The following is a 23,233-nucleotide window of genomic DNA, read 5'->3' as shown; positions in this document are numbered from 1 at the left end:
GGGTAAGGTCTTCGACTTCAAATAATTTCTGACGAAGCTTGTCCTCAGTACATCAAAACACCACTTGGTCCCTCAGCTGCTTGTCTCGTTGGTTACCATAGTTGCAGTCCTTCACAAGAATCTTCAATCTAGTAACGTAGGTTTCCAATGTTTCGTTTGTTTCCTGCATACATCTTCGAAACTTGTACCTTGCCACGAGTTCGTTCTTGCGCGGAGAGAAATAGACGTCGAATTTCGCCAAAACATCCTTCAACACATTGGCTGGATTAGGGTTACCGGTTGCTGGGACTGGAAATTCAAAAGAGTTGTATATCTGTAGAAGTTCTTCACCTCCAATGTTTAGAAGTAGGGCCACCTTAGTCTCTTCAGGTTTATTGTCCTTTTCAGAAGCAAGTAGATAAATCTCGAACCATTGCTTAAAAGACCTCCTTCACGTTCGTTGTCGGCCCCTAGGCTAGCAGTGAATTTTGCTAGGGCTGCAATACCTTCCGTCGATGAAGCCATGTTTGCCGGTTAGGGATGCTCAGTATTTTTAGGCTTAAACACAATATCTAAAGGGCCTATACTGCATAATACTTGCTTGGAGAGTTCTAGGTGTCGTTTTTAATCCCGTCAGCTGCCACCATGTCTTGACGCCCTTTATCGGAGGTGATATTTATGATGGAAATTCACAAGTAGCAACTCAGCTTTATTGGATATAGCGGGACACACAACTAACAATACACACCGACATCTAGCGGTAGCATTAGGAATCATGTAGCTGTTGGCAGCTACATGATTCCTAATGCTACCGCTAGATGTCGGTGTGTATTGCAGCTACATGATTCCTAATGCTACCGCTAGATGTCGGTGTGTATTGTTAGTTGTGTGTCCCGCTATATCCAATAAAGCTGAGTTGCAACTTGTGAGTTTCCATCATAAATATCACCTCCGATAAAGGGCATCGAGACATTGTTCATATTATTAAAATGTATTATCCATCCTTGAATTTCAAATACATACAGTATACTGTTTTATAAAATCACAAAAGTTCTTGGCACATCACAACCAATCTGATTGCAAAACAAATGAAAAAAAAGATAAATAATACATATCACTAGAACATAGGTAACTCAGATTAAAGCCAATTATGCAAAGTGTACATAAATTTTGCTCAATATCTATCTCTTTACTTATACCATCACAACTATTATCTCAATAACATAAAATTATTCCTAATTCTTACTAAAACAGCAAAGTGGTACAGTACTTCTTTTTAAAGAGACCTCTTGTTTTTAGGGCGATTTCCTTGTCCCGTCAGCTATAGGCTACTTCACTTAATATCCCTGTTAAATGGTAGTGCACTACAATACTGAAGTGGATAATACACTTTTCCAGAAGAGATGAGAAAACGCTACCAGTAAAATAGCTATTTGCACTTGCAGAACAACTGAGCTAGTAACTTTCTTTTTTATTAGTCAAGTCCAATTGTCTCTTGGGAGGATAGTGATGCTAATAGTTCTTCAGTTCAGTACATCCAACTCAAGATTTTGGAGTTGAGAATAGGATAGTGATGCTATTAGCTCTTCAGTTTGGGGTTGTGGTGGCTTAATGGAAATGACCCTTGTTGCCGTTTTGCTGGATGGGAAATAGAGTACCACTCAACCTCGATAGTTTCTTGTAGTGTTTACAATCGCACCATCATTAGGGAAGCCTATAGGTCTACCTGCTGAGTCATCAGCCTGACCCTCCCTGGTCCTAGCTTGGGTGGAGAAGGGGCTTGGGCACTGATCATATGGATATTTGGTCAGTCTCTAGGACATCGTCCTTGTCCCTTCCCTCTGCCATTCATGAGCAACCTTTAAATCTTCAGTTCTGTCAATCCAGTTGAGAATATGTACTACAACATAAAGAATACTTAGGTTAATAATAACGAGCAGTAAATAGCTGCAATAGCTATTTCAATACAGATTATGCTTAGGGGAACCACCAATAGGTTTTTCCCATTTTTTTCTGATGTCCACCAGCCACTATTAATTTTATAATACTTGCTTTCAGTAATGATATCACTGCTTAATAAATGTTAGTCAGTTTATTTGACAACATGGAGTAAATAACAGTCAGCTATTGAAGTAGCTTATTAGCTGTTTACCTATAGCTGCTTATTTGGAGACATGGGGTAAATAAGTCAGCTATTGAACTAGCTTATCAGCTGTTTACCTACAGCTGCTGGCCCTATAAAAATGTCTACAATGACACTTTTAATATTGCAGTACTTTAAATTACTTGCTTAATCAATATTTAATCTTTTAACTTGTTGCACAACCATATTTTATGACCGAATTGTGTATTATGCACTTTTGAGAGCTCTCCCTCACTCAACCAGAACAAACTGGTTTTGCCGAATATTCTTCTAAGTGAGAAACCTTCAGCATCCTGGTCTGCAGTTTTATCCTTTAAATATTTTCAATGGACTGGACAGAGAAGGCATTTCTTTAACAGATTCAATGGCACAAAAATACGCAGCATTTGATGCCATTATACAAAGCTACAGTATTTGAAAATTAAGTCCCACCAATGACCAGCCTCAAAAATTATTTATCTGTTCTGAGGGATGGGATTCACTAATACATTTGTTAAAACAAAAGCTAAGGGGACCATTGCCTTATATGCAAGATCTTTCAGGGATACCTGCAGAAAGTTCATAAGTTCCCTCATACGACTTCTCTGAGGTTTCACTACTGTGTGAAACCTCCCGTTACAAGTTCATAGAGGTCTCTCTAATCAAGGAAGTCTGGGTCATTCAACCTTTGTTTTAATATGCTGGAAAGGTAACCAGCAGCCCTTGAGTGGTGACAGAATCTTTCTACCAAATATAAAAGTCTTGTTGTTGTGGCAATAATGTGAGAATTTGCACTTATCGAATACATTTCCTCTGCTATGTTAAGCACAGGATGAGAAGTTTCTTGTAGTCTGGTAGGGCCTCTTATTTAAAGCTTCAATTCTGACAGTATTCTGGAAATTCACAACATGCAGGTTGTGATGTAATCTGGAGAGAGATAGTACTGGATCTAGAGCTACAAGGATAGTTCTCTTAGCAAATAGAACAATACAGTCAAAGACTGAGAAAAAAGTAAAATTATTTTGAAAATGTATATTAGAAAGATTTAAAGTTACTTAAAGACCTCAGTGAAAATAAAAATATTATCTACCATAATTTGATAATGTGTTATCCAAACACAATTCAACGTACTGTAGTGTACAGTATTACAAAATATCAATTATATTTACCCATGAAACAAATAATTTGCATGTTCTCTCCTTTCAATAGAATTATGCCTCTACTGTAGTAATGAGACAATCTTATCAGTTAATGGCAACCACTGATGCCTTTTCAAGCCACAGGTCCTTTGTCTTTTCAGCCTCTGTATCTACTTGGGTTGTTGACTCTCCCTTTTTCCAAATCATTAAACTTTAGGTTTTTTAGTGCACTTAAAGATGTCTGAATTTTTTATGAATTACTGTGTAGATTGTTCAAAGAATTATTTCTGAGCGATCATGATCGGCACTATGTGTCTCATGTCAGGGAGTGTTATATTTTAAATAACTGTAGTGAAGAGTGCGAAAGCCTCACAGTTCATTTTATGGGGAATTTTGTCTCTATGGTTGCAGACACAAAGTTCAGAGCACAAAAGGAAGCTTGCTTCTAGTTCAGGGAATATCCAGAGAAGACTCGGCTAGTTGATTATAGTGGGGATAACGATGACATGCCAGCACTGAATTTCATTACAGCACTTAACAAATCAAATTTTGATAGTCGTGATCTTCAAAAGCTCTTAAAATTCTTTAGCTTCTTTTGTGAAATCTCAGAGGACCAGCAAGTCTCCAATTAAAGGTAATAACTTTGAACTAACCTGCCCTATTTCAAGCCAAAACTTGCTTTCCTAAGTTTAGTCTAGTGGTTCTAGTGTTCCATTCTGTAAGGGTTCTGATGGTGCACAGTGCATTACAGATTTGGGAACTTCTCAGAGCCTCAGATTATGTATTTACTGTAGCCCCTTCTGCTCTGAAATCTTTGCATTTCCGCAATCCTAGAAATTCTTTTAGAAAATAATATTGCTTGGCAGAAGACCAAGTTGGTAGCCTGGATCCTAACATCTCTCCACTCACTCTAGTAAGCGCTCTAAAGCAACCTTGTATTACATAAGTGGATGGCATGTCATATTGTAGATTCCCTTAGAGCAAATGTATCTGACAAATTTTTGGCTAAAGCTGATTGGGTGCATCACGTTTCGGATGGCAGTGCACATCGTCTACTTGTAAGCTCGGCTACTAGCCCATCATGGGTTGACTCTAATAGGGTAAATATACATGCTAGTACCTCAACTGCTGAAATGAATCCCTTGAGAAACAAATACGAAGCAGCTCCTGCACAAAGATGTAAATAAACAGGAAAGCCAGTAAGTAATGTTTTAGTTCATCCTTCTGAACAGGAAGATGAAGATGAAGAGAATACAAAGGAAGAGACCGATTATGGTGAGGAATCTCTTTTTCAGTAGGGAAATTATTGATAAGAAATATCCGAAAATGTTCGAGGTAAGTTCTGAAGCTGTTTACTCTTCCAAGTCTTCAGAGATGCCTTCAATCATAACCTGCTGTGTATAAATTATTCAATTTTGTAGTACAAGTTGAGAGTCCTAATTTAAGAATATAAAAATCTCTAAAATTTGAAATCTTCTGATGCTGGGAAGGCTCCATCTTCTTGAGACTTTCAAAGTAATATAAGCTGTTACCTTCGACATCAATCAAGATCATGTTAAAAGCCATTCTATGGCAAACATGAAATTCCAGTCTCATTTGTAATGGAACCATTATCAGATGTTCCGAATGCATATAGATATTTACGTCAATGATGCCACATGACTGGAACACTTGTTAAAATTATGATTACCAAAAATACGAGCTGCCTCACTCATTAAATCCGAACACAATCATAAGCCTGGTAGTATTCCAGAGCAGACCTATCATTTTGATCTTGGACTGAATCACACTCCCTCTGCTTAGCATTGGAGTCCAGACATATAACAATATATGTGAGTTAAAATTATAACCAATAAAATTTTAAAATGTACATAAAACACTAAAAAAGGTAATAAGTTTGTCTGTAATAAGAATCAAAATATTGACTAAAAAAAGATAAACTATAAAATGCACACTTACTTACCTGGGCAAGAATGCACCACTTACTTACCTGGGCAAGAATGCACCACTTACTTACCTGGGCAAGAATGCACCACTTACTTACCTGAGCAAGAATGCACCACTTACTTACATGGGCAAGAATGCACCACTTACTTACCTGGGCAAGAATGCACCACTTACTTACCTGGGCAAGAATATTAAAGAGATCTCCAAGAATATTTTCTCCTTCACTGCCTTCTCCATCAAAGGAAAATACCAGGAGATGTAGTGTGTCAAACAGCAAGCCTGCTAGCTGAACAATAAGAGTGGCTGTGAAGAGACGGGTTATAGGATGGATCTGGAAGGAGACCACAAAGTGATAAAGATTGGACCTCAAATGTAACAACTTAGAACATAAATTAAAATTTTATCAAACTGTAAAATGGTTTCAAGTCAAGAAGATATTTATTTCTAATATTTACCTCCGGAGAGGGATACGATATTCACTAGTTGCTAATTCTTAAAATTGGAATTTTCAAGTACTATAACATGCGATAATAATTCAACAAATATGTGTGAGGCAATAGTGTCAATGCCATAATTTACCTGTCGACAAGCAGCATAAACTTGAAGTGGCACTAACACAAACCCATAAAACACAACACAGACAAGGTAGATTTCAACAGTGTCCTAGAATGAGAGAAGAAATCATTCTCGTTGATCCTTGATACCAAAGGCCAGTGAAATTAACTGCATACCTGTCAGACTTAAAGGAGCAATATTTCACAAATAGTTTAGGAATAACAGTGAAATGTTTTTTAATAAATCTAAACAACATTTTCTGTTTAACAAAAAGAGACCTTACTCTAAAAATAATGAAATACAAAAATATAATACCATAACTGTATCATACTGGAATATAATTTACACTACATATGATTACAGACAATCTCTCTGGAAAACTAAAAAAATTATATCAAATAATTTACAGTAGCCTACCTGTTTGTCAAATGAGAAATGATACTCGAATGGATTCAAATTACCAGCATTCGGCTTCCCATTGACGATGTTCAGATCGTACCTCATTGTTAATGGTTGTTTCATATGCTCCCACTCACAAGAAGCATTCCGACTGCAGGACACTAAACTCAAATACCAGAACCTGAAATCCAATAAAAATCAGCAATCAACTATTATTTAGTTAATGATTCATACAGGCCTGCAAATCTTAAGTTCACAGAATTCAATGGAATATAAACTAGCATATATTCCAAACTGACTGATATGTTCAGTTCCTCAGATGAATTTATTTCTGATCGTATCCTTCTTCGTTACCCCCAGTGGGAACTTCAACATTTTCATTTTGGCAACTTCAGTTTGGAAAGAAAGCAAGACTAAGGCTGGTTTGGGCAAATGAAAATAAGAAAGGAAGAGTATTTTGGGAGGAGTATACTAAGCGCTGAGCCACCACGTCAAAGTAGAAGACAAAGCCCTAAGATGAGATTTATGAATTCACGAAGAGAAGATATAATGGCAGTTGACATGACAGAGAAGGCTTCAATGGATAGAAGTAAATGGAGACAGATGATCCACCGTGTTGTCTCATGAATGGGAGAAGCCAAAAGAAAAAGAAGATACTGTACACTAGTAGTTATCTAAGCATCACAGTTCAACTACTGTATTCTAATATCAATTGGCTTAAGTAAGTATTAAGTTACCTTGGCTTGACATCCTGTATGGCATATGTCAATTGATTGTAAGTGATGACATTGGCAGGATTATCCTCATCAGGGCAAAGGCTGCCTTTAGGACATGGCACTAGACGGAAGAAATCTTGAACACCTGACTTGTGACATCTGGCAACAAAGGCCTCTTTCTCAACTTCCTGTAAAAAATTAGGTATTATTTAAAAACAACCATTTATAAGTAAATAAAATTGAAATTGGATTATGAAGGAATGGGCAATACTGTAATTGAAGCTAAAAATCAGTTTTTTACATTGGGAAAAAAAATTAAACAGAGCCTGTTATTTCCTCTTTAAGTGATACTACTTTCCTGGTGTCAAGCACAGTCACCTCCAAGAATTTTGTTAGTCTATTTTTTTCTTATTCTTCTTTGGTGAACAAAATTTAATGAAGTATTTGCATAATGTTTTACACATATACAGTACAATGTGTAAATGCATTTAGTAAGAAGGTGTTTGTGCTCAACTAGGCCATTGTATATTACAGATAATGCAAATATGATTTAATTTATAATTCTGTTTGCTAACATCCATAGCAGTAATAATATTTTCTATAAATTATATTTATTGTTCTGTTTTGTGCTTGGCAGGCTTTGATATGATTAAGGAGATGCTAGGTGAATGTGCTTTCTATGGCAGAGGAGCTCCACAGTCATTCATGACTGACAACTGTGAAGCTGAAAGAAAAAATCTAGCTGCAACTTGGCCGTCAGCAAAGCGTTTCCTATGTATTTTTCCCCTTGCTTCAGCAGGTATGGCGTTGGCTATTGGATTCTAAACATAGAATTCAAAAGGATAATCGTCAAGACCTTATGGCTGCCATGAAAAATCTTGTTTATCCTAGTCCAAATGGAGAGTTTAATAAGGTATGCAAACCGTTTCCTATGTATTTTTCCCCTTGCTTCAGTAGGTATGGCGTTGGCTATTGGATTCTAAAGATAGAATTCAAAAGGATAATTGTCAAGACCTTATGGCTGCCATGAAAAATCTTGTTTATGCTAGTTCAAATGGAGAGTTTAATAAGGTATGCAAACCGTTTCCTATGTATTTTTCCCCTTGCTTCAGCAGGTATGGCATTGGCTATTGGATTCTAAACATAGAATTCAAAAGGATAATCGTCAAGACCTTATGGCTGCCATGAAAAATCTTGTTTATGCTAGTTCAAATGGAGAGTTTAATAAGGTATGCAAACCGTTTCCTATGTATTTTCCCCCTTGCTTCAGCAGGTATGGCATTGGCTATTGGATTCTAAACATAGAATTCAAAAGGATAATCGTCAAGACCTTATGGCTGCCATGAAAAATCTTGTTTATGCTAGTTCAAATGGAGAGTTTAATAAGGTATGCAAACCGTTTCCTATGTATTTTTCCCCTTGCTTCAGCAGGTATGGCGTTGGCTATTGGATTCTAAAGATATACTGTAATTCAAAAGGATAATCGTCAAGACCTTATGGCTGCCATGAAAAGTCTTGTTTATGCTAGTTCAAAAGCAGAGTTTAATAAGGTGTGGCAGTCTCTCTAATCCTGTTCTCTCATGGCTACATATCCTATTTCCAAAAGGTAATGTGAAATCGTCCAGTTTTAGAAGCATTCAGTGCACTATTGCTTCAGCTCTGTCCCTAAAAATTTCCTTTTTTTTATAATTCATTAAAGTGTAAATTCAGTCACCGTTGTTTATAATTCAACAAGTTGGTATGAAATCCAAGGTCTTTGATCCTTTTGAATGAAGAGTTGAACAGAATTGAAAAGAAAATTTATTCTATTACTAAGTTTACTTTTCAAATTGCAATGTTTTATGTCCTGCTGTTTAATTCACCATTTTAATTTCCTTTTGGCACATTTAAATCTTGTTTTAATGAGCATATTTTCTTAACTTTCAGTTATGTGGCATCCTTGGTTAAAAGAAAGGAAGATTGGGCAATAGCTTTTCAAGCTGGTACATTGTTACGAGGGCACCATACAAATAATTTCTGCGAGTCAACAATGTGCATAATCAACAATATTGTTCTCAGTAGGTAAGAATTCATAAGTACATTATACAGGTAATATTTGCCATTACATCATTTAAGAAAGTACATATTCTGACACTTAATGAGTCTGCATATGTGTTTAACTGATGGGTTGATGTTATTGCTATGAAATTTCACAAAACTTAAGTTCTCCCACTAGGCAAGTGATGACACTACCTTGATAGTTGCAATGACCTCTTGTTGTATATATATATGTGTATGTATGTGTGCATGTTTTAGATACTACATAATAATAATAAAAATTATATTGGCATAAAAACTTTCGAAAACTGCTCAATAGTATGCATATTGAAAGGAACAGGAAAGAACAAATGGTCTCCAAATAGCTGAGTTACTCCAGTTTAATCAAAAACCTCTATACTGCAATGAAAATACTATGGGTCAAAGGTCTATGAATGTTTTGCAATTACTTGTATTGATTGATCTGGCAAACATGATTTGTCAGTAAGAGAAGAAACTCATTTTTTATGGAAATGTCTTACCTTGCAAGAGAGAGAAAAGGGACATATTTAAACCCATGCTGGCAAAATTCAAGAAAAAAAAAATTGTATACTGTATATTTAAAACTATGATGGCAAAAGTTCAGGTTAAACTGCATTAATTTTCTTAACAGAATGCCCTAGTTTTAGTTGTACTTTATCAAACAGTTTGGATTACTTCATTTTTTTTTTTCAGATGTAAGGCATACAACACGGCCCAGCTACTGATGTTTATGGTAGAGATCTTCGATGTATACATGAGACAATGATTGGTCGATGTGGCCTTGAGTAGGCGGCATGTAAAGCCAATAATCTTGACTAAGGTTGCATTAGACAGCGTTGAATTGGTTGGCAATTCTAAATATAAAGTACAGAGCGAATCTGATCCAACCATAAAATATGATGTAGGCCTTGAAATTGGACTGTGCTCTTGGATGCAAGGCCAAACTGGTGCTATTTGCAAGCACAAAATTGCATGGGCTGAGTTTAGCATGACAGCTGTGCCCCAGCAATTTTTAAGTAGCAGTGAAAGTCGCCATCAATTAGCAGTTTTGGCTGTTGACCAAGAAAAGGTCCCTGATAAGGCATTTTTCAGAAAGTTGAATGAGGATGGCGGCTTTGAGATCACTGGCAAGGTAGAGACAAAAGAAATTGTTAGTGAGAAGACAGAAAATCTGGATATGGAAGAGGAGCCACAGGATCCAATTTCTAGAATAGAGACAATGTCATCTTCAGATGATGATGATTTTGCCTCTAGGAAAATATCACATGATGTTGCAGATGCCACTGTTAGAGTCAGTGCACGCAATGGAAATAGCAATACAGACCTAGCACTGAAGAAGTTCCTCAGGCATCTGGATTCCGTAAAAACTGCAAACCAGTTGAATAGTTTGCTGCATTGCACTGGAAGTGCAATAAGGAATGGTGGAGCTGGGCGAGGTAAGATACCTTGTTAGCCAACCTCCATCGCAAGGCGCTCAACTGGCAGGCCAAGGGGAGCTACACCGCTGTATAAAGGCCGTCATCCGACAGGTGCTGTCTTCACAACCTAAAAGTCCCCGTTATTTGGCTCACAACATTTCCTGCAACGTGGCCAACGGGAAATCTCATGGCACAAATCATTAAGTGAAAAATAGTGATATTTATGTATTTTTTTTATTGGCATATATTTGATTCAAATGTGAAAAATAGTGATATTTATGTAATTTTTTTATTGGCATATATTTGATTCAAATGGAAAATAGGAAACCTATTTTCGAATTCATATTTCTCACACTTCACAATAGTTTTTGATTAGTGTTAAGGCAACGTATTAATTTTATGTATTTATTATAGCTCTCAAGACATGAATTATTCCATTTTTATTGTATCTGGTTGACAATTGAACTGTGCAGTTTGGAGTCAATCAACTTTGGTATGATGTACAATGTGAGTAATCTTTTATATATAATAAACTTTTGTATAAAAAAATCTTTTGTAAATAATTATTTTTCCCTTATATTCCAAGCTATGCATTTGATTTTAAAATTTACAACAAGATATCAGCAAAGGAAAGCATTTTGGTATCCGAGGCTGCAATGGTAATACAGTATAATATAAGCAAAGCAAAAATTTTGCATAGATTAGGATATCTGCGCAACAAAACCTGAGCATGGCCTTGTTTGCAATACACAGTGTAAATTTGTGCTTTATTACATATCAGTGCAAATTGAAACATTTTTTCTGGCATATTTTTCTTTGACTAGAATAAATTTGCTACTCATTTCCGTTGAATATTATTAAAATATGCTTTTTTTATTGCAATTTAAATTTACCCTAGCAACTAAAATAGAGGTCTATATTTCCTGTCTCACACTATGTATACTTCCGAACATGAATTACCATCTGTATTCTAGCCTAACCTGACTAAATATATACATTTCAGAAACATTGAGTCAAATCTACAAAACAACAATAGAAAAATGTTATTTTTATAATAAAATAAATTTTTGAATATACTTACCCGGTGATTATATAAGCTGCAACTCTGTTGCTCGACAGAAAACTCTACGTTAAAAATCCGCCAGCGATCGCTATGCAGGTAGGGGGTATACTTCAACAGCGCCATCTGTCGTGCAGGTACTCAGTACTCAATATAAACAAAGAACTCAATTTTCTCCTCGGTCCACTGCGTCTCTATTGGGGAGGAAGGGAGGGTCCTTTAATATATAATCACCGGGTAAGTATATTCAAAAATTTATTTTATTATAAAAATAAAAATTTTCAATATTTAACTTAGCCGGTGATTATATAAGCTGATTCACACCCAGGGGGGTGGGTAGAGACCAGCAATAAATGTTTACATTATTATGAGCTAAGGATTTTTTATTTTATTTTAGCAGTTATCAAAATAACAAACTTAAAATAAATAAGTACCTGGTAAGGAAGTCGACTTGAACAATTACTCTGCCTTTTTAAGTACGTCTTCCTTACGGAGCCTCGCGATCCTCTTAGGATGCTGAGCGACCCCTAGGAGCTGAAGTATCAAGGGTTGCAACCCATACAACAGGACCTCATCAAAACCTCTAATCTAGGCGCTTCTCAAGAAATGACTTTGACCACCCGCCAAATCAAGTAGGATGCGAAAGGCTTCTTAGCCTTCCGGACAACCCAAAAACAATAATAAAACATTTCAAGAGAAAGACTAAAAAGGTTATGGAATTAGGGAATTGTAGTGGTTGAGCCCTCACCCACTACTGCACTCGTTGCTACGAATGGTCCCAGAGTGTAGCAGTTCTCGTAAAGAGACTGGACATTCTTAAGATAAAAAGACGCGAACACTGACTTGCTTTTCCAATAGGTTGCGTCGATTATACTTTGCAGAGATCTATTTTGTTTAAAGGCCACGGAAGTTGCGACAGCTCTAACTTCGTGTGTCCTTACCTTCAGCAAAACTTGGTCTTCCTCATTCAGATGGGAATGAGCTTCTCGTATTAACAGTCTGATAAAATAGGATAAAGCATTCTTTGACATAGGCAAAGATGGTTTCTTAACTGAACACCATAAAGCTTCAGACGGGCCTCGTAAAGGTTTAGTTCGTTTTAAATAGAACTTAAGAGCTCTTACAGGGCATAAGACTCTTTCTAGTTCATTTCCAACCATACGATAAGTTTGGAATATCGAACGATATTGGCCAAGGCCGAGAAGGCAGCTCGTTTTTTGGCTAGAAAACCAAGTTGTAGAACATGTAGCCGTTTCGGATGAGAATCCGATGTTCTTGCTGAAGGCATGAATCTCACTGACTCTTTTAGCTGTGGCTAAGCATACCAGGAAAAGTGTCTTTAAGGTGAGATCTTTCAGGGAGGCTGATGGTAGCGGTTCGAACCTGTCTGACATAAGGAATCTTAGTACCACGTCTAAATTCCAACCAGGTGTAACCAAACGACACTCCTTCGTGGTCTCAAAAGACTTAAGGAGGTCCTGTAGATCTTTATTGTTGAAAAGATCTAAGCCTCTGTGACGGAAGACTGATGCCAACATGCTTCTGTAACCCTTGATAGTGGGAGCTGAAAGAGATCGTTCTTTCCTCAGATATAAGAGGAAGTCAGCTATTTAAGTTACAGAGGTACTGGTCGAGGATACGGATACTGACTTGCACCAGTTTCGGAAGATTTCCCACTTCGATTGGTAGACTCTAAGGGTGGATGTTCTCCTTGCTCTAGCAATCGCTCTGGCTGCCTCCTTCGAAAAGCCTCTAGCTCTCGAGAGTCTTTCGATAGTCTGAAGGCAGTCAGACGAAGAGCGTGGAGGCCTTGGTGTACCTTCTTTACGTGTGGCTGACGTAGAAGGTCCACCCTTAGGGGAAGTGTTCTGGGAACGTCTACTAGCCATCGAAGTACCTCGGTGAACCATTCTCTCGCGGGCCAGAGGGAAGCAACTAGCGTCAACCTTGTCCCTTCGTGAGAGGAGAACTTCTGCAGTACCTTGTTGACAATCTTGAACGGAGGGAATGCATATAGATCTAGATGTGACCAATCTAGGAGAAAGGCATCTATATGAACTGCTGCTGGGTCCGGGATTGGTGAGCAAAATATTGGGAGCCTCTTGGTCATCGAGGTTGCGAAGAGATCTATGGTTGGCTGGCCCCAGGTGGCCCAAAGTCTCTTGCATACATCCTTGTGGAGGGTCCATTATGTTGGAATTATTTGTCCCTTCCGACTGAGACAATCTGCCATGACATTCAAGTTGCCTTGGATGAACCTCGTTACTAGTGATATGTCTAGACCTTTTGACCAGGTGAGGAGGTCCCTTGCGATCTCGTACAACGTCAGAGAGTAGGTCCCTCCTTGCTTGGAGATGTACGCCAAAGCCGTGGTGTTGTCCGAGTTCACCTCCACCACTTTGCCTTGAAGGAGAGACCTGAAGCTTTTCCAGGCCAGACGTACTGCCAGTAGCTCCTTGCAGTTGAAATGCATTGTCCTTTGACTCGAGTTCCATATTCCCGAGCATTCCCGACCCATGTCGCACCCCAGCCTACGTCCGATGCGTCCGAGAAGAGAACGTGGTTGGGAGTCTGAACAGTCAGGGGAAGACCCTCTCTTAGGTTGATATAGTCCTTTCACTAAGTCAGACAAGACTTTATCTTTTCGGAAACCGGGATCGAGACCGCTTCTAGCGTCTTGTCCTTTTTCCAGTGAAAAGCTAGATGGTATAGAAGAGGACGGAGGTGTAGTCTTCCTAGTGACACAAATTGATCCACGGATGACAGCGTCCCTACCAGACTCATCCACAGCCTGACTGAGCAGCGTTCCTTCTTCAGCATCTTCTGGATGGATAGCAGGGCTGGGGGCTGATCGTCTTGTTCAGCAACGTCCTCATCAGAGGGTTCCTCATCCAAAACTGATGAGGAAACGGCAACGGAGTGGGCAACGTCTGACTCGCTGAATCCGGTCGCACTGGTGGATGCGTGACGGAGCCGGACGCAATATCATGGAACTGCTGCACAGTCTGTGAACTGTCAACAACCATGGGTGCGCGAGGAAGCACAGCGTCAACCCGAAACTGTCTAGACCGTCTGGGTTGTGTAGTCAACACCCTACCGGGTTGCTGAGGTTGACGCACTGCGTCACAACAAGTCACCTCTGCTGGTTGTTGAACGTCCTGAACGTCAACAACCACCTCCGAGCGTCGCTTAACGTCAACGTGCGGCTGGCAACCCACACTGGGTCGCATCGGTGGAGGAACCACCTCAACTGGCAGACGCGAGTAGGTTACCTCAGCGTCAACAGGGCGCACAACCGACCGGTTGGAAGGTTGTTGGCCAGAAGGTTCTTCTCCGCATTTAAGTCCTCTATCAAGGACGCAAGCTTGGACTGCATGTCTTGCAGCAAAGCCCATTTAGGGTCTACGGGAGCAGGTGTGGCAACAGACGGGGTTAGCGACTGAGGCGGAATCGTTTACCATCCCTGAAAGCCTTGTTATGCGTGACATAATAGTACAGCAAAACTTCAAAGGCTCGACAACAGCTGAGAAGTTGACCTGTAAACAACTTGGAGCGTCTCCTGGCTAGGCGCCAGGGAGAGTCTACCAGAATTGAGAAGTCTATCTGGGCAGAGGCATGAACTCCCAAGCCGAGAACTTCTCTCGTGTCATATCAGACTCTCGCTCTATAAACCAGTTTAAAAGAAGGGAAAGCAAAGGCTGTATCCCCCAAACTCCTCCTGGTGAAAAACCAGTCGCCTAGCCAACGTAACGCTCTCTAGGAGAGCGAGAGAGCACTAGCTTAAAAACAACGGCTTCAAAGTAGCTAGGCCTAGTGTAAGTTCTGACGTTTAGGCGAACGAGGAGCAGCAGTTACAAGATCCGGACGAAGATCCTTAAAAAAATCATCATGATTTAATTAAAGTCCATAGGAGGCTAAGCAGCTTAAGGCTCCTCTCCATCTGACAGAGTCCTCAAGGGAATATCAGTAGGAGGGAGAACAGCAACTTCCTCATCTACAGGAACCTTGTCCGATAAAAGCGGAGTCTCTCACTGGTGCATTAGTAGCGGACCAGAACGCAACGTCATGTAACTGCTTGACAGTCTGTGAACTGTCAACAACTGAACTGTCAACCACAACAGGTGCGTGAGGACGTTCAGCGTCCACTCGAGACTGCTTTGACTGCCTAGACTGAGCAGTCAAAACAACTCTAGAATGCGGAGGTTGACGCACAGCGTCAAAACAAGTCAACTCCGATTGTTAGTGAACGTCTAGAACGTCAACAGGAGCATCAGCCAGTGGCCTAACGTCCAAATGCGGCTGAAAAACCACACGAGACCGCATCGAGTGTGGTTCTAAACAACCTGACTGACGTGACTAAGCTACGCCAACGTCAACAGTAAGCACAAAGGAACGTTAGGTTGGCTGAAAGCCAGGATATCGATGAGATAAACGGCTAGACTCAACGGACTAATCGGCAGAATAGTCTTCCATAAGGGAGGCAAGCATATACTGCATGTTTTGCCATACAACCCCTTAAGGATCAACGGAAATGGTTGTGGTAATAGACGAGGGTAACGTCTGTGACCGCAACACTTTGCCTACAAAAAAAGACTTTCGGAGTCTGTGTTACGCTTTTGTTAGGCGGCGAGCAGTTATCCGATAACTGCATAGGGTCAGAGCTGTCCTAATGGCTGTAACCAGGACGCGGGACCTGTCCTGAAAGGACTGACTTTCGCTTAAGGGCTTCGAAACCTTGTGACAGGTTTCTTATGCGAAAAGCCTTCGGATGACGAGGAGAAAAAACGTCTCTCTCGTCTTATGGTAGGGGAGATCTTGGTAAGATACACCCGATACCATAGAGGGAAACGTCTGTTCGTTGATCAAGGCCTCTCGAACCCATAAGTCGTTCGACATTACTTCTCCCCTGGGCTTGGGAGCTTGCAAGAGGTCCCGGACTAGGTGAACGACAGGCACGAACAGACGAACCCTCGGACGCAACACTGTAACACTTTGCGCATATCACTTTATCACTTCGATTTTCTGTTTTGCACTTATTTCACTGAAATCGAAACTTTTACTGATTTCTACCTGAAACACGCAATTCTACCCTTCATTAAAAGGTAGTAATTGCGAAATCAGTCGTATAATGCAGCTCATTAATACCAGCAAAAAACAGAAAACATATTTTAAGATAAAAAATTCAGTGGCTGGGAAAGAGACTAAACACTAGTTCATATAAACTACGTTTTCAATCTCTCACCGCACATAGCCTGGGGACGAGAATAAAAACCTAAAAACGTTTTATCCTTCCTCCCCGTACAGAGACTAGGGACGAGGGTAACACGAGAACAACGTTACCCGCTTGAACGGAACGTTTTCTCTCCTCTCTCTCCCTCCGTCTCTATCTCTCTCTCTCTTTCTCTCTTGATTTCGCACCTAAGAGAAGAGCCCAATTATATATCGTCAAAAAAACATGTTATTTGACTAAAGGAAAAAACTGAAAGGTTTTTCAAATAAAAAGTTCCTTTAAATTAGAATTTAAAACATTTAAGCTAAGAAAGAATGAACAAAACGTCAGAATCGATTTACTCTTACTGCAAAGTGAAACCGTGATACACTCTCTCTCTATCGTAACGATAGAGCGCATGTTGAACGTCCTGAACGTCAACAACTGCGTAGCCTAAAAAACTAAACGTTAGTTCATCTTTGAAAACAGTACGAAGACTATCAAAGAAATTCTTTCATAAAACATTACATTTAAAAAGTTTTAAATTCTTTAAAAGCTAAATACGATATAACGGGCTCAACGTTGATTAACTTCGGTTCCAAGTTAGGACCACCTACTATCAGGAAAGGTCGCATATAAACAAAACATTAAAATTTATTTTTATATGTTTATAATAAATGGAAAGTTAATCGAAGAGGCCTAATAAAGGCGGAGAGATATAAAATATAACGGATTTTGAGCGAAGCGAAAAATCTATTTTTGGGTAAGATAGCCATGTCGTCCTGATGGAAGTTCCTTAAAGGCAGCTTCCTAGGGTATATTACAACTACGGCGATATTCCCAGAGAATTTACCTTCAGGTACCCAGAATTCTAACTCCTGGAGCGAGTATCCCTAAAAAGACCTTAGGGATATCGTAAATATCAGTGGACGTATTCTTGACACGCCTCATAGCAATCTATACCCCGAATAGAGTTAACACTTCGTAGGGGTAAAATGGCAAGAAAACGAAAACGATAAGAAAGGGGGGAGCCGTTCATAAGGCATCCCTCCTCCCCGTTTCGAAAGCGTGCCCTGCGCCGCTCAAGGCGCCATCTGTATTCCTTGTAGCGATACACGAGGTGCTACAGATACTGTATGTAGGGAGGGGTCCTACTATCCTTTTCACTCTTATTTATTTTTGAAAAGGAGCAGGGCGGGTCCATCAGGACGACATGGCTATCTTACCCAAAAATAGATTTTTCGCTTCGCTCAAAATCCGTTTTTTGGGCTCAAGCCATGTCGTCCTGATGGAAGTATACCAGAGCATTACTGTATCTGTGGATTCTCAATACGTGCCGTACTCCTCAAGAATGTTTCTTAGTCAACTCGACTGACAGACCTAAGATGTTACCGTTATACATCTTTTCACTAATCATAAGCCATGAGAGTGCTTCCTGCCCCCTACAGGGAGGAGTCCTACTAGACTCTAGAAACGAACGAAGAGTACATATACCTATGTATGAATCACTCGCCAGCCAGTACCATATAGTGGTCTCACTCTATATGAAGTAAAGCGAAGTCTTACGGGACTACAGTATCCAAAAGAAAAGTCCCGACCAGCACCCTGGTCGAAGTAAAATTAGACAAAAGGTTATATCTGCGTAGGATTAAACTTGCTGCTACCACCATCCTCAGAAAGGGGTGGAGTCCTTATTGCTAAGGAAAGTATAAACCAGTATAATCCAGGCTTTGCATTAAGGAATAGGCTATTATAGATATCCCCGATTAATATACATAGGCTAAATGCTCAAAAAACAATATGAAATCAAAAATATAGGTGAAGGAGACGCAAGGTTCCCGAGAACAAGTTTATTGAGAAACAATAAATAGACATGGTCACCATAAATATGTACATATGCTAGGTGGATGACCAACAATTTTCACAAGTACTGTAGTGCATGGATGAATGATTATCTGAAAGAAAACATATGTGTCACTTACACATACCCCGCTGACAATAGCGTTGGCAAACGCTTGGCACACCTGTCTGTACTTGTGCTACCATCACCATAACGTTGGAACAGTCACTGTGGGCTCTGAGAGCCTACACTACCAGTTATATCAACACATATAACTAACTATTCACCCAAGAATCCAAGTCCCAAATGATTCCGCTGTTCCTCGCAGAGTTAAACAGCAGGGTTAACGACGCAACCAACTGCTACCACAGACCTCTTTAGCTGCTCCACTTGCTTAGCATAGTGGCGAAAGAATACCCTGGAAGACTTCCAGCCAGTGTATGAACGAAGGTGTTCAAAATCCATAAAGTTAAAGAAGTTTAATGATGAAGCAACTTTCCTCGGATCATGACCTGCGGGTGAACTGTCAGGATCCGCTCTGCGAATAAAATATGTAATTTTCGCCCTAAGTTGATTTAAAGATAAATTCGAGCCCGATGTTTCTCCTCTGAATAGTTGGCCCCCATGGAAGTCTGAAGTTCTACGAAGATAGACCTTAAGGCATTCTACGGGACATAGAGATGCATCTTCTTTCAGAGGGCAGATTCTCCAGGGACCCCACCTGTTGGTGGGCAACTCGTTCTTAGCGAGAAACGTAGGGTCCGGAAACAGGTTCAGTTCTCCCCCATCCAGGAACTGAACTCGGCCCTCCTCTCTCGAGAGGGCCACAATCTCACTAACTCTGGCCCCAGAAGCAAGGGCAAAAAGGAAGATCACTTTTTGAGTCAGGTCCTTCAACGCACATTCCTCATTATCTAGTAATGAGGCAAAATGAAGGACTTTGTCTAACGACCATGAAATAGGCTTTGGAGGAGCTGATGGTCTAAGCCTAGCACAGGCCTTTGGGATCTTATTAAACATCTCGTTAGCGAGGTCTACCTGGAAGGCATATAGAATGGGTCTTGTTAGAGCTGACTTACATGTAGAAATTGTGTTCGCCGCCAGCCCCTGTCCGTGGAGGTGAATGAAGAAGGATAGGCAGAACTCCGTAGAGATCTCGTGCGGGTTCTTATCTTTGACAAAGGCTACCCATTTCTTCCATGCAGATTCGTACTGCCTCCTAGTAGACTTACACTTGTATTCTTCCAGGAAGTCGATACTATCTTTCGAGATTCCAAACCGTTTCTTCACCGCTAGGGAGAGAAAATCATGAGCTGCAGGGTTCGGGTTTTCTGTAATGAAGCGAAGACAGTCGACTTCTGGACTTGCTGGGACAGAACTGGGTCCGGGAGTGGTAGAAACCTCAGTCGTAGTTCCAGAGCCAGAGGGAACCATACACTGTTCGGCCACTTGTGGGCCACTATTGCTGCTACTCCCTTGAAGGATCTCAGTTTGTTGAGGACCCTCAACATCAGATTGTGAGGGGGAAACAGGTAGATCCTGGACCATCTGTTCCAATCGAGGGACATCGCATCTATTGCTTCTGCCGAGGGGTCCACGTATGGGGACACATATTTCGGCAGCTTCTTGTTGTCCTTCGTCGCGAAGAGGTCTATCTGCAGTTCTGGGACTTGTCTCAAGATGAAAGAGAATGATCCTGCGTCTAGGGACCATTCTGTCTCTATCGGTGTCACCCTGGATAGAGCGTCCGCGGTCACATTCCGGACTCCTTGAAGGTGAACTGCTGACAGGTGCCACTTCTTCTTCTCCGCCAGTCGGAATATGGCTAACATTACCTGGTTGAGAGGTGGGGATCTCGATCCCCGCCGATTCAGACATTTCACAACCACCTCGCTGTCCAGTACCAACCTTACGTGGATCGAGTGACGTGGGGATACTTTCTTCAGGGTAAGAAGTACTGCCATAGCTTCTAGAAAGTTTATGTGAAAGGTCCCAAATAGCTTGGACCAGATCCCTTGCACTTTTTTCCGATGGGAGTGACCCCCCCACCCTACCTTTGAGGCGTCTGTGTGGATTGTCACTGACGGGGGGGGTGGCTGAAGAGGTAGAGACCTCTTTAGACGACTGGCTTGAGACCACGGTCTGAGAAGAGAACGTAGTCGAAGTGGGACCGGTCTCTTCAAGTCCCTTCGCTCTTTCGATGCAAAGGTTCTCCATACTCCCGCTGCATCTTTTAGCTGTGCTCTTAGCACTGGGTCTGTTACTGATGCAAACTGAAGAGAGCCCAAAACCCTCTCTTGTTCGCGTCTTGATATCCTCTCGGAACCTAGAAGTCTCCTGACAGACCCTGCTATTTCCTTCCTCTTTGACATCGGGATGGAAAGACGGTGTGACACTAAATCCCAGTGAATTCCCAACCACTGGAACCTCTGAGCTGGAGAAAGACGAGACTTCTTTCTGTTGATCATGAAGCCTAGATATTCCAGGAACTGAATCACTTGTAGGGAAGCTTGCAAGCATTCTGCTCTGGATGCTGCCCACACCAACCAATCGTCCAGGTAGGCTACTACCTGGAACCCTTTTAGGCGTAACTGTTTGAGAGCTGCGCTCGCAAGCTTCGTAAAGATCCTTGGGGCTATGTTTAGTCCGAAGGGCATCGCCCTGAAAGCGTAAAGTTTTTGTTGTAGCTTGAATCCTAGGTAGGGGGAGAGACGACGACTTATTGGAACGTGCCAATATGCGTCTGACAAGTCGATGGAGACGGTATATGCCCTCTTGGGCAGTAAGGCCCTTATGTGTTGTAACGTTAACATCTTGAACTTGTGGTTCACTATGAACTTGTTGAGTGGTGACAAGTCCAGAATGACTCTGAGTTTCCCCGAGTCTTTCTTGGGAACACAAAACAGCCTCCCTTGGAACTTGATGGACTTTACCCTCCTGATCACCTTTTTCTCCAACAGATCTTGGGTGTACTCCTCCAAAACGGGGGTGGAGTGTTGGAAAAATTGAGGGCACTGGGGCGGAGTACTGTACCAACTCCAACCCAGTCCATTTTTGAGAAGGCTGTGGGCCCAGGGATCGAAGGTCCAGCGATCCCGGAAATACTGAAGTCTCCCACCTACCGGCGACACTTCACTTTGACTGTCCTGCAGTCTTGCCTCCCTGGCCGCGACCACCTCTGAATCCTCGTCCCCTAGAGGGGCGTCTTGATGACCCTCTAGCTGCTCCTCTGGGTCTTGCACGAAACGTGGTCGACTGTCCCTCGAACACGGGATTGAATGCCGGGGAAGCTGATGACATGGCTTGGGGAACCCATTGGAAGGTGGTCGGGGTCTGGGCTACCAGTTGTGGAACCGGAGGCAAAGCTGGCTGCTGCTGCTGTTGTCTTTGCTGTTTGAAGGACTTGGCTGGACGGGAGGAAAACCTTGACTTCTTCGCCTTTCCTTTCGGCTGAGGGCCCTCATCCGGAGAAGACTTCCTCTTAAGGGACAGGCCCCACTTCGGGAGAAGATTGCGGTTCTCAGTGGCTGCCTTGTCCACGATCTCTTTGACCACGTCCTTGGGAAAGAGATCTTTACCCCAGATGTTGGATGAAATTAGCCTCTTGGGTTCGTGCCTCACTGTGGCCGAGGCGAACACAAACTCCCTACAGGCCCTCCTTGCTTTAACAAAGCAATAGAGGTCCTTGGTTACTGTGGCCAGATGGATTTTGGCCATAACCATGAACATCTCTGGCATCTTGGGGTCGCTAGCCATCGTCTCCATGTTGGTCTGGAGAGACATCGAGGCTGCCAGGCGCTCCTTTGTGTCCAATTCCCTCCGTAGAAGGAATTCCGACAACTTGGGAAGGTTTTCGCCGAACTGCTGTCCTGCAATGTCGGCGTCCAACTTCCCAACCGAGAAAGTAAGGTGCACCTCCTTCCAGTCCTTATTGTCCATTGGCAATGCCAACGATAGAGGTTTACATTCCTCCAAAGACGGGCACGGCTTGCCAGCTTCAACCGCCTTGATGACGGCCGCAAACCCCTTTTGCATAAAGGGGAAGGCCCTAGCCGGGGAGGATACAAAGGAGGGGTGCTTCTTACTCAAAGCGGCAACCTTTGAGTTTGAGAACCCCCTCTCCTTTAAAGCAGCTGTCAAAGTGGCTTGAGCCTTGGAGTGATCCAGGATAATCACCTCCTTTGGTTCCGTCTCCTCCTTCGAAGCCGGCTCCTTCTTCAAACGGACATAGCAGTCCGGGTAGGCCCCTCTACTGGGCCAGAATTCCACCTCCTCAAGGGGAACTGAACCCAGTTTCTCCGACATGACGATCTTCCCAATCGTCATCGGCATGTGCTCGGCATATCTCCACGGGTTGGCATCCGAGCACAGAGGAAGGTCCTTAACGTTGAGCTTCTTTGGAGGTCCACGTGATGCTGTGATCTTCTGCATCTGGAGCTCCAAAGTAGCGGCCTTCTGATTATTCTCCCTCTGCATCTGTTGGATCATACCAACGATGGAAGAGAGAGCCTGTCCAAGCTCTGCTGGAAGAGCGGACGAGGTAGAGGGGATAGGTTCAGGGACCTGAACCGGCACGTCTGATGATACGGGAACCTCTTCCTCCACGGCAATAGGATCTCGATCCTGCTCCTCGCCCTCTGCGAGGAGATCCTGCTCCGCACGATCGGACAAGTCGGACATCTTGTCATCCAACTGGATGTCCTGCAAGGCGTCAGCGACATCCTCCTCCACTGGAATCTGGATCAGAGGGATCTCCGGCCGAGGCTGGGGAACAACAGCATCAGGGGAAGC

General features: G+C 41.8%; 2 protein-coding genes across 2 annotated transcripts in view; both read right to left on the bottom strand.

Moving 5' to 3' along the window:
* The window catches only part of LOC137619876 (decapping and exoribonuclease protein-like), a 400,284-nt gene that overhangs the window by 113,374 nt on the left and 263,677 nt on the right, over positions 1-23,233 (bottom strand). The gene's annotated exons all lie outside the window — the stretch shown is intronic.
* Positions 427-23,233, bottom strand: part of LOC137619480 (uncharacterized) — a 56,703-nt gene continuing 33,896 nt past the window's right edge. Inside the window, exons 4-8 of the mRNA XM_068349541.1 lie at positions 6,879-7,045; positions 6,160-6,322; positions 5,767-5,850; positions 5,366-5,518; positions 427-637 (exon numbers count right to left, since the gene is read on the bottom strand). Of these exons, the coding sequence (XP_068205642.1) occupies positions 539-637; positions 5,366-5,518; positions 5,767-5,850; positions 6,160-6,264 (441 nt within the window). The 5' untranslated portion in view covers positions 6,265-6,322; positions 6,879-7,045 and the 3' untranslated portion in view covers positions 427-538. The remainder of the gene's footprint in view (positions 638-5,365; positions 5,519-5,766; positions 5,851-6,159; positions 6,323-6,878; positions 7,046-23,233) is intronic.

The sequence above is a fragment of the Palaemon carinicauda genome, chromosome 26, assembly GCF_036898095.1.
Source record: "Palaemon carinicauda isolate YSFRI2023 chromosome 26, ASM3689809v2, whole genome shotgun sequence".
NCBI lineage: Eukaryota > Metazoa > Arthropoda > Malacostraca > Decapoda > Palaemonidae > Palaemon > Palaemon carinicauda.
This window is presented reverse-complemented; position numbering and strand designations above follow the sequence as displayed.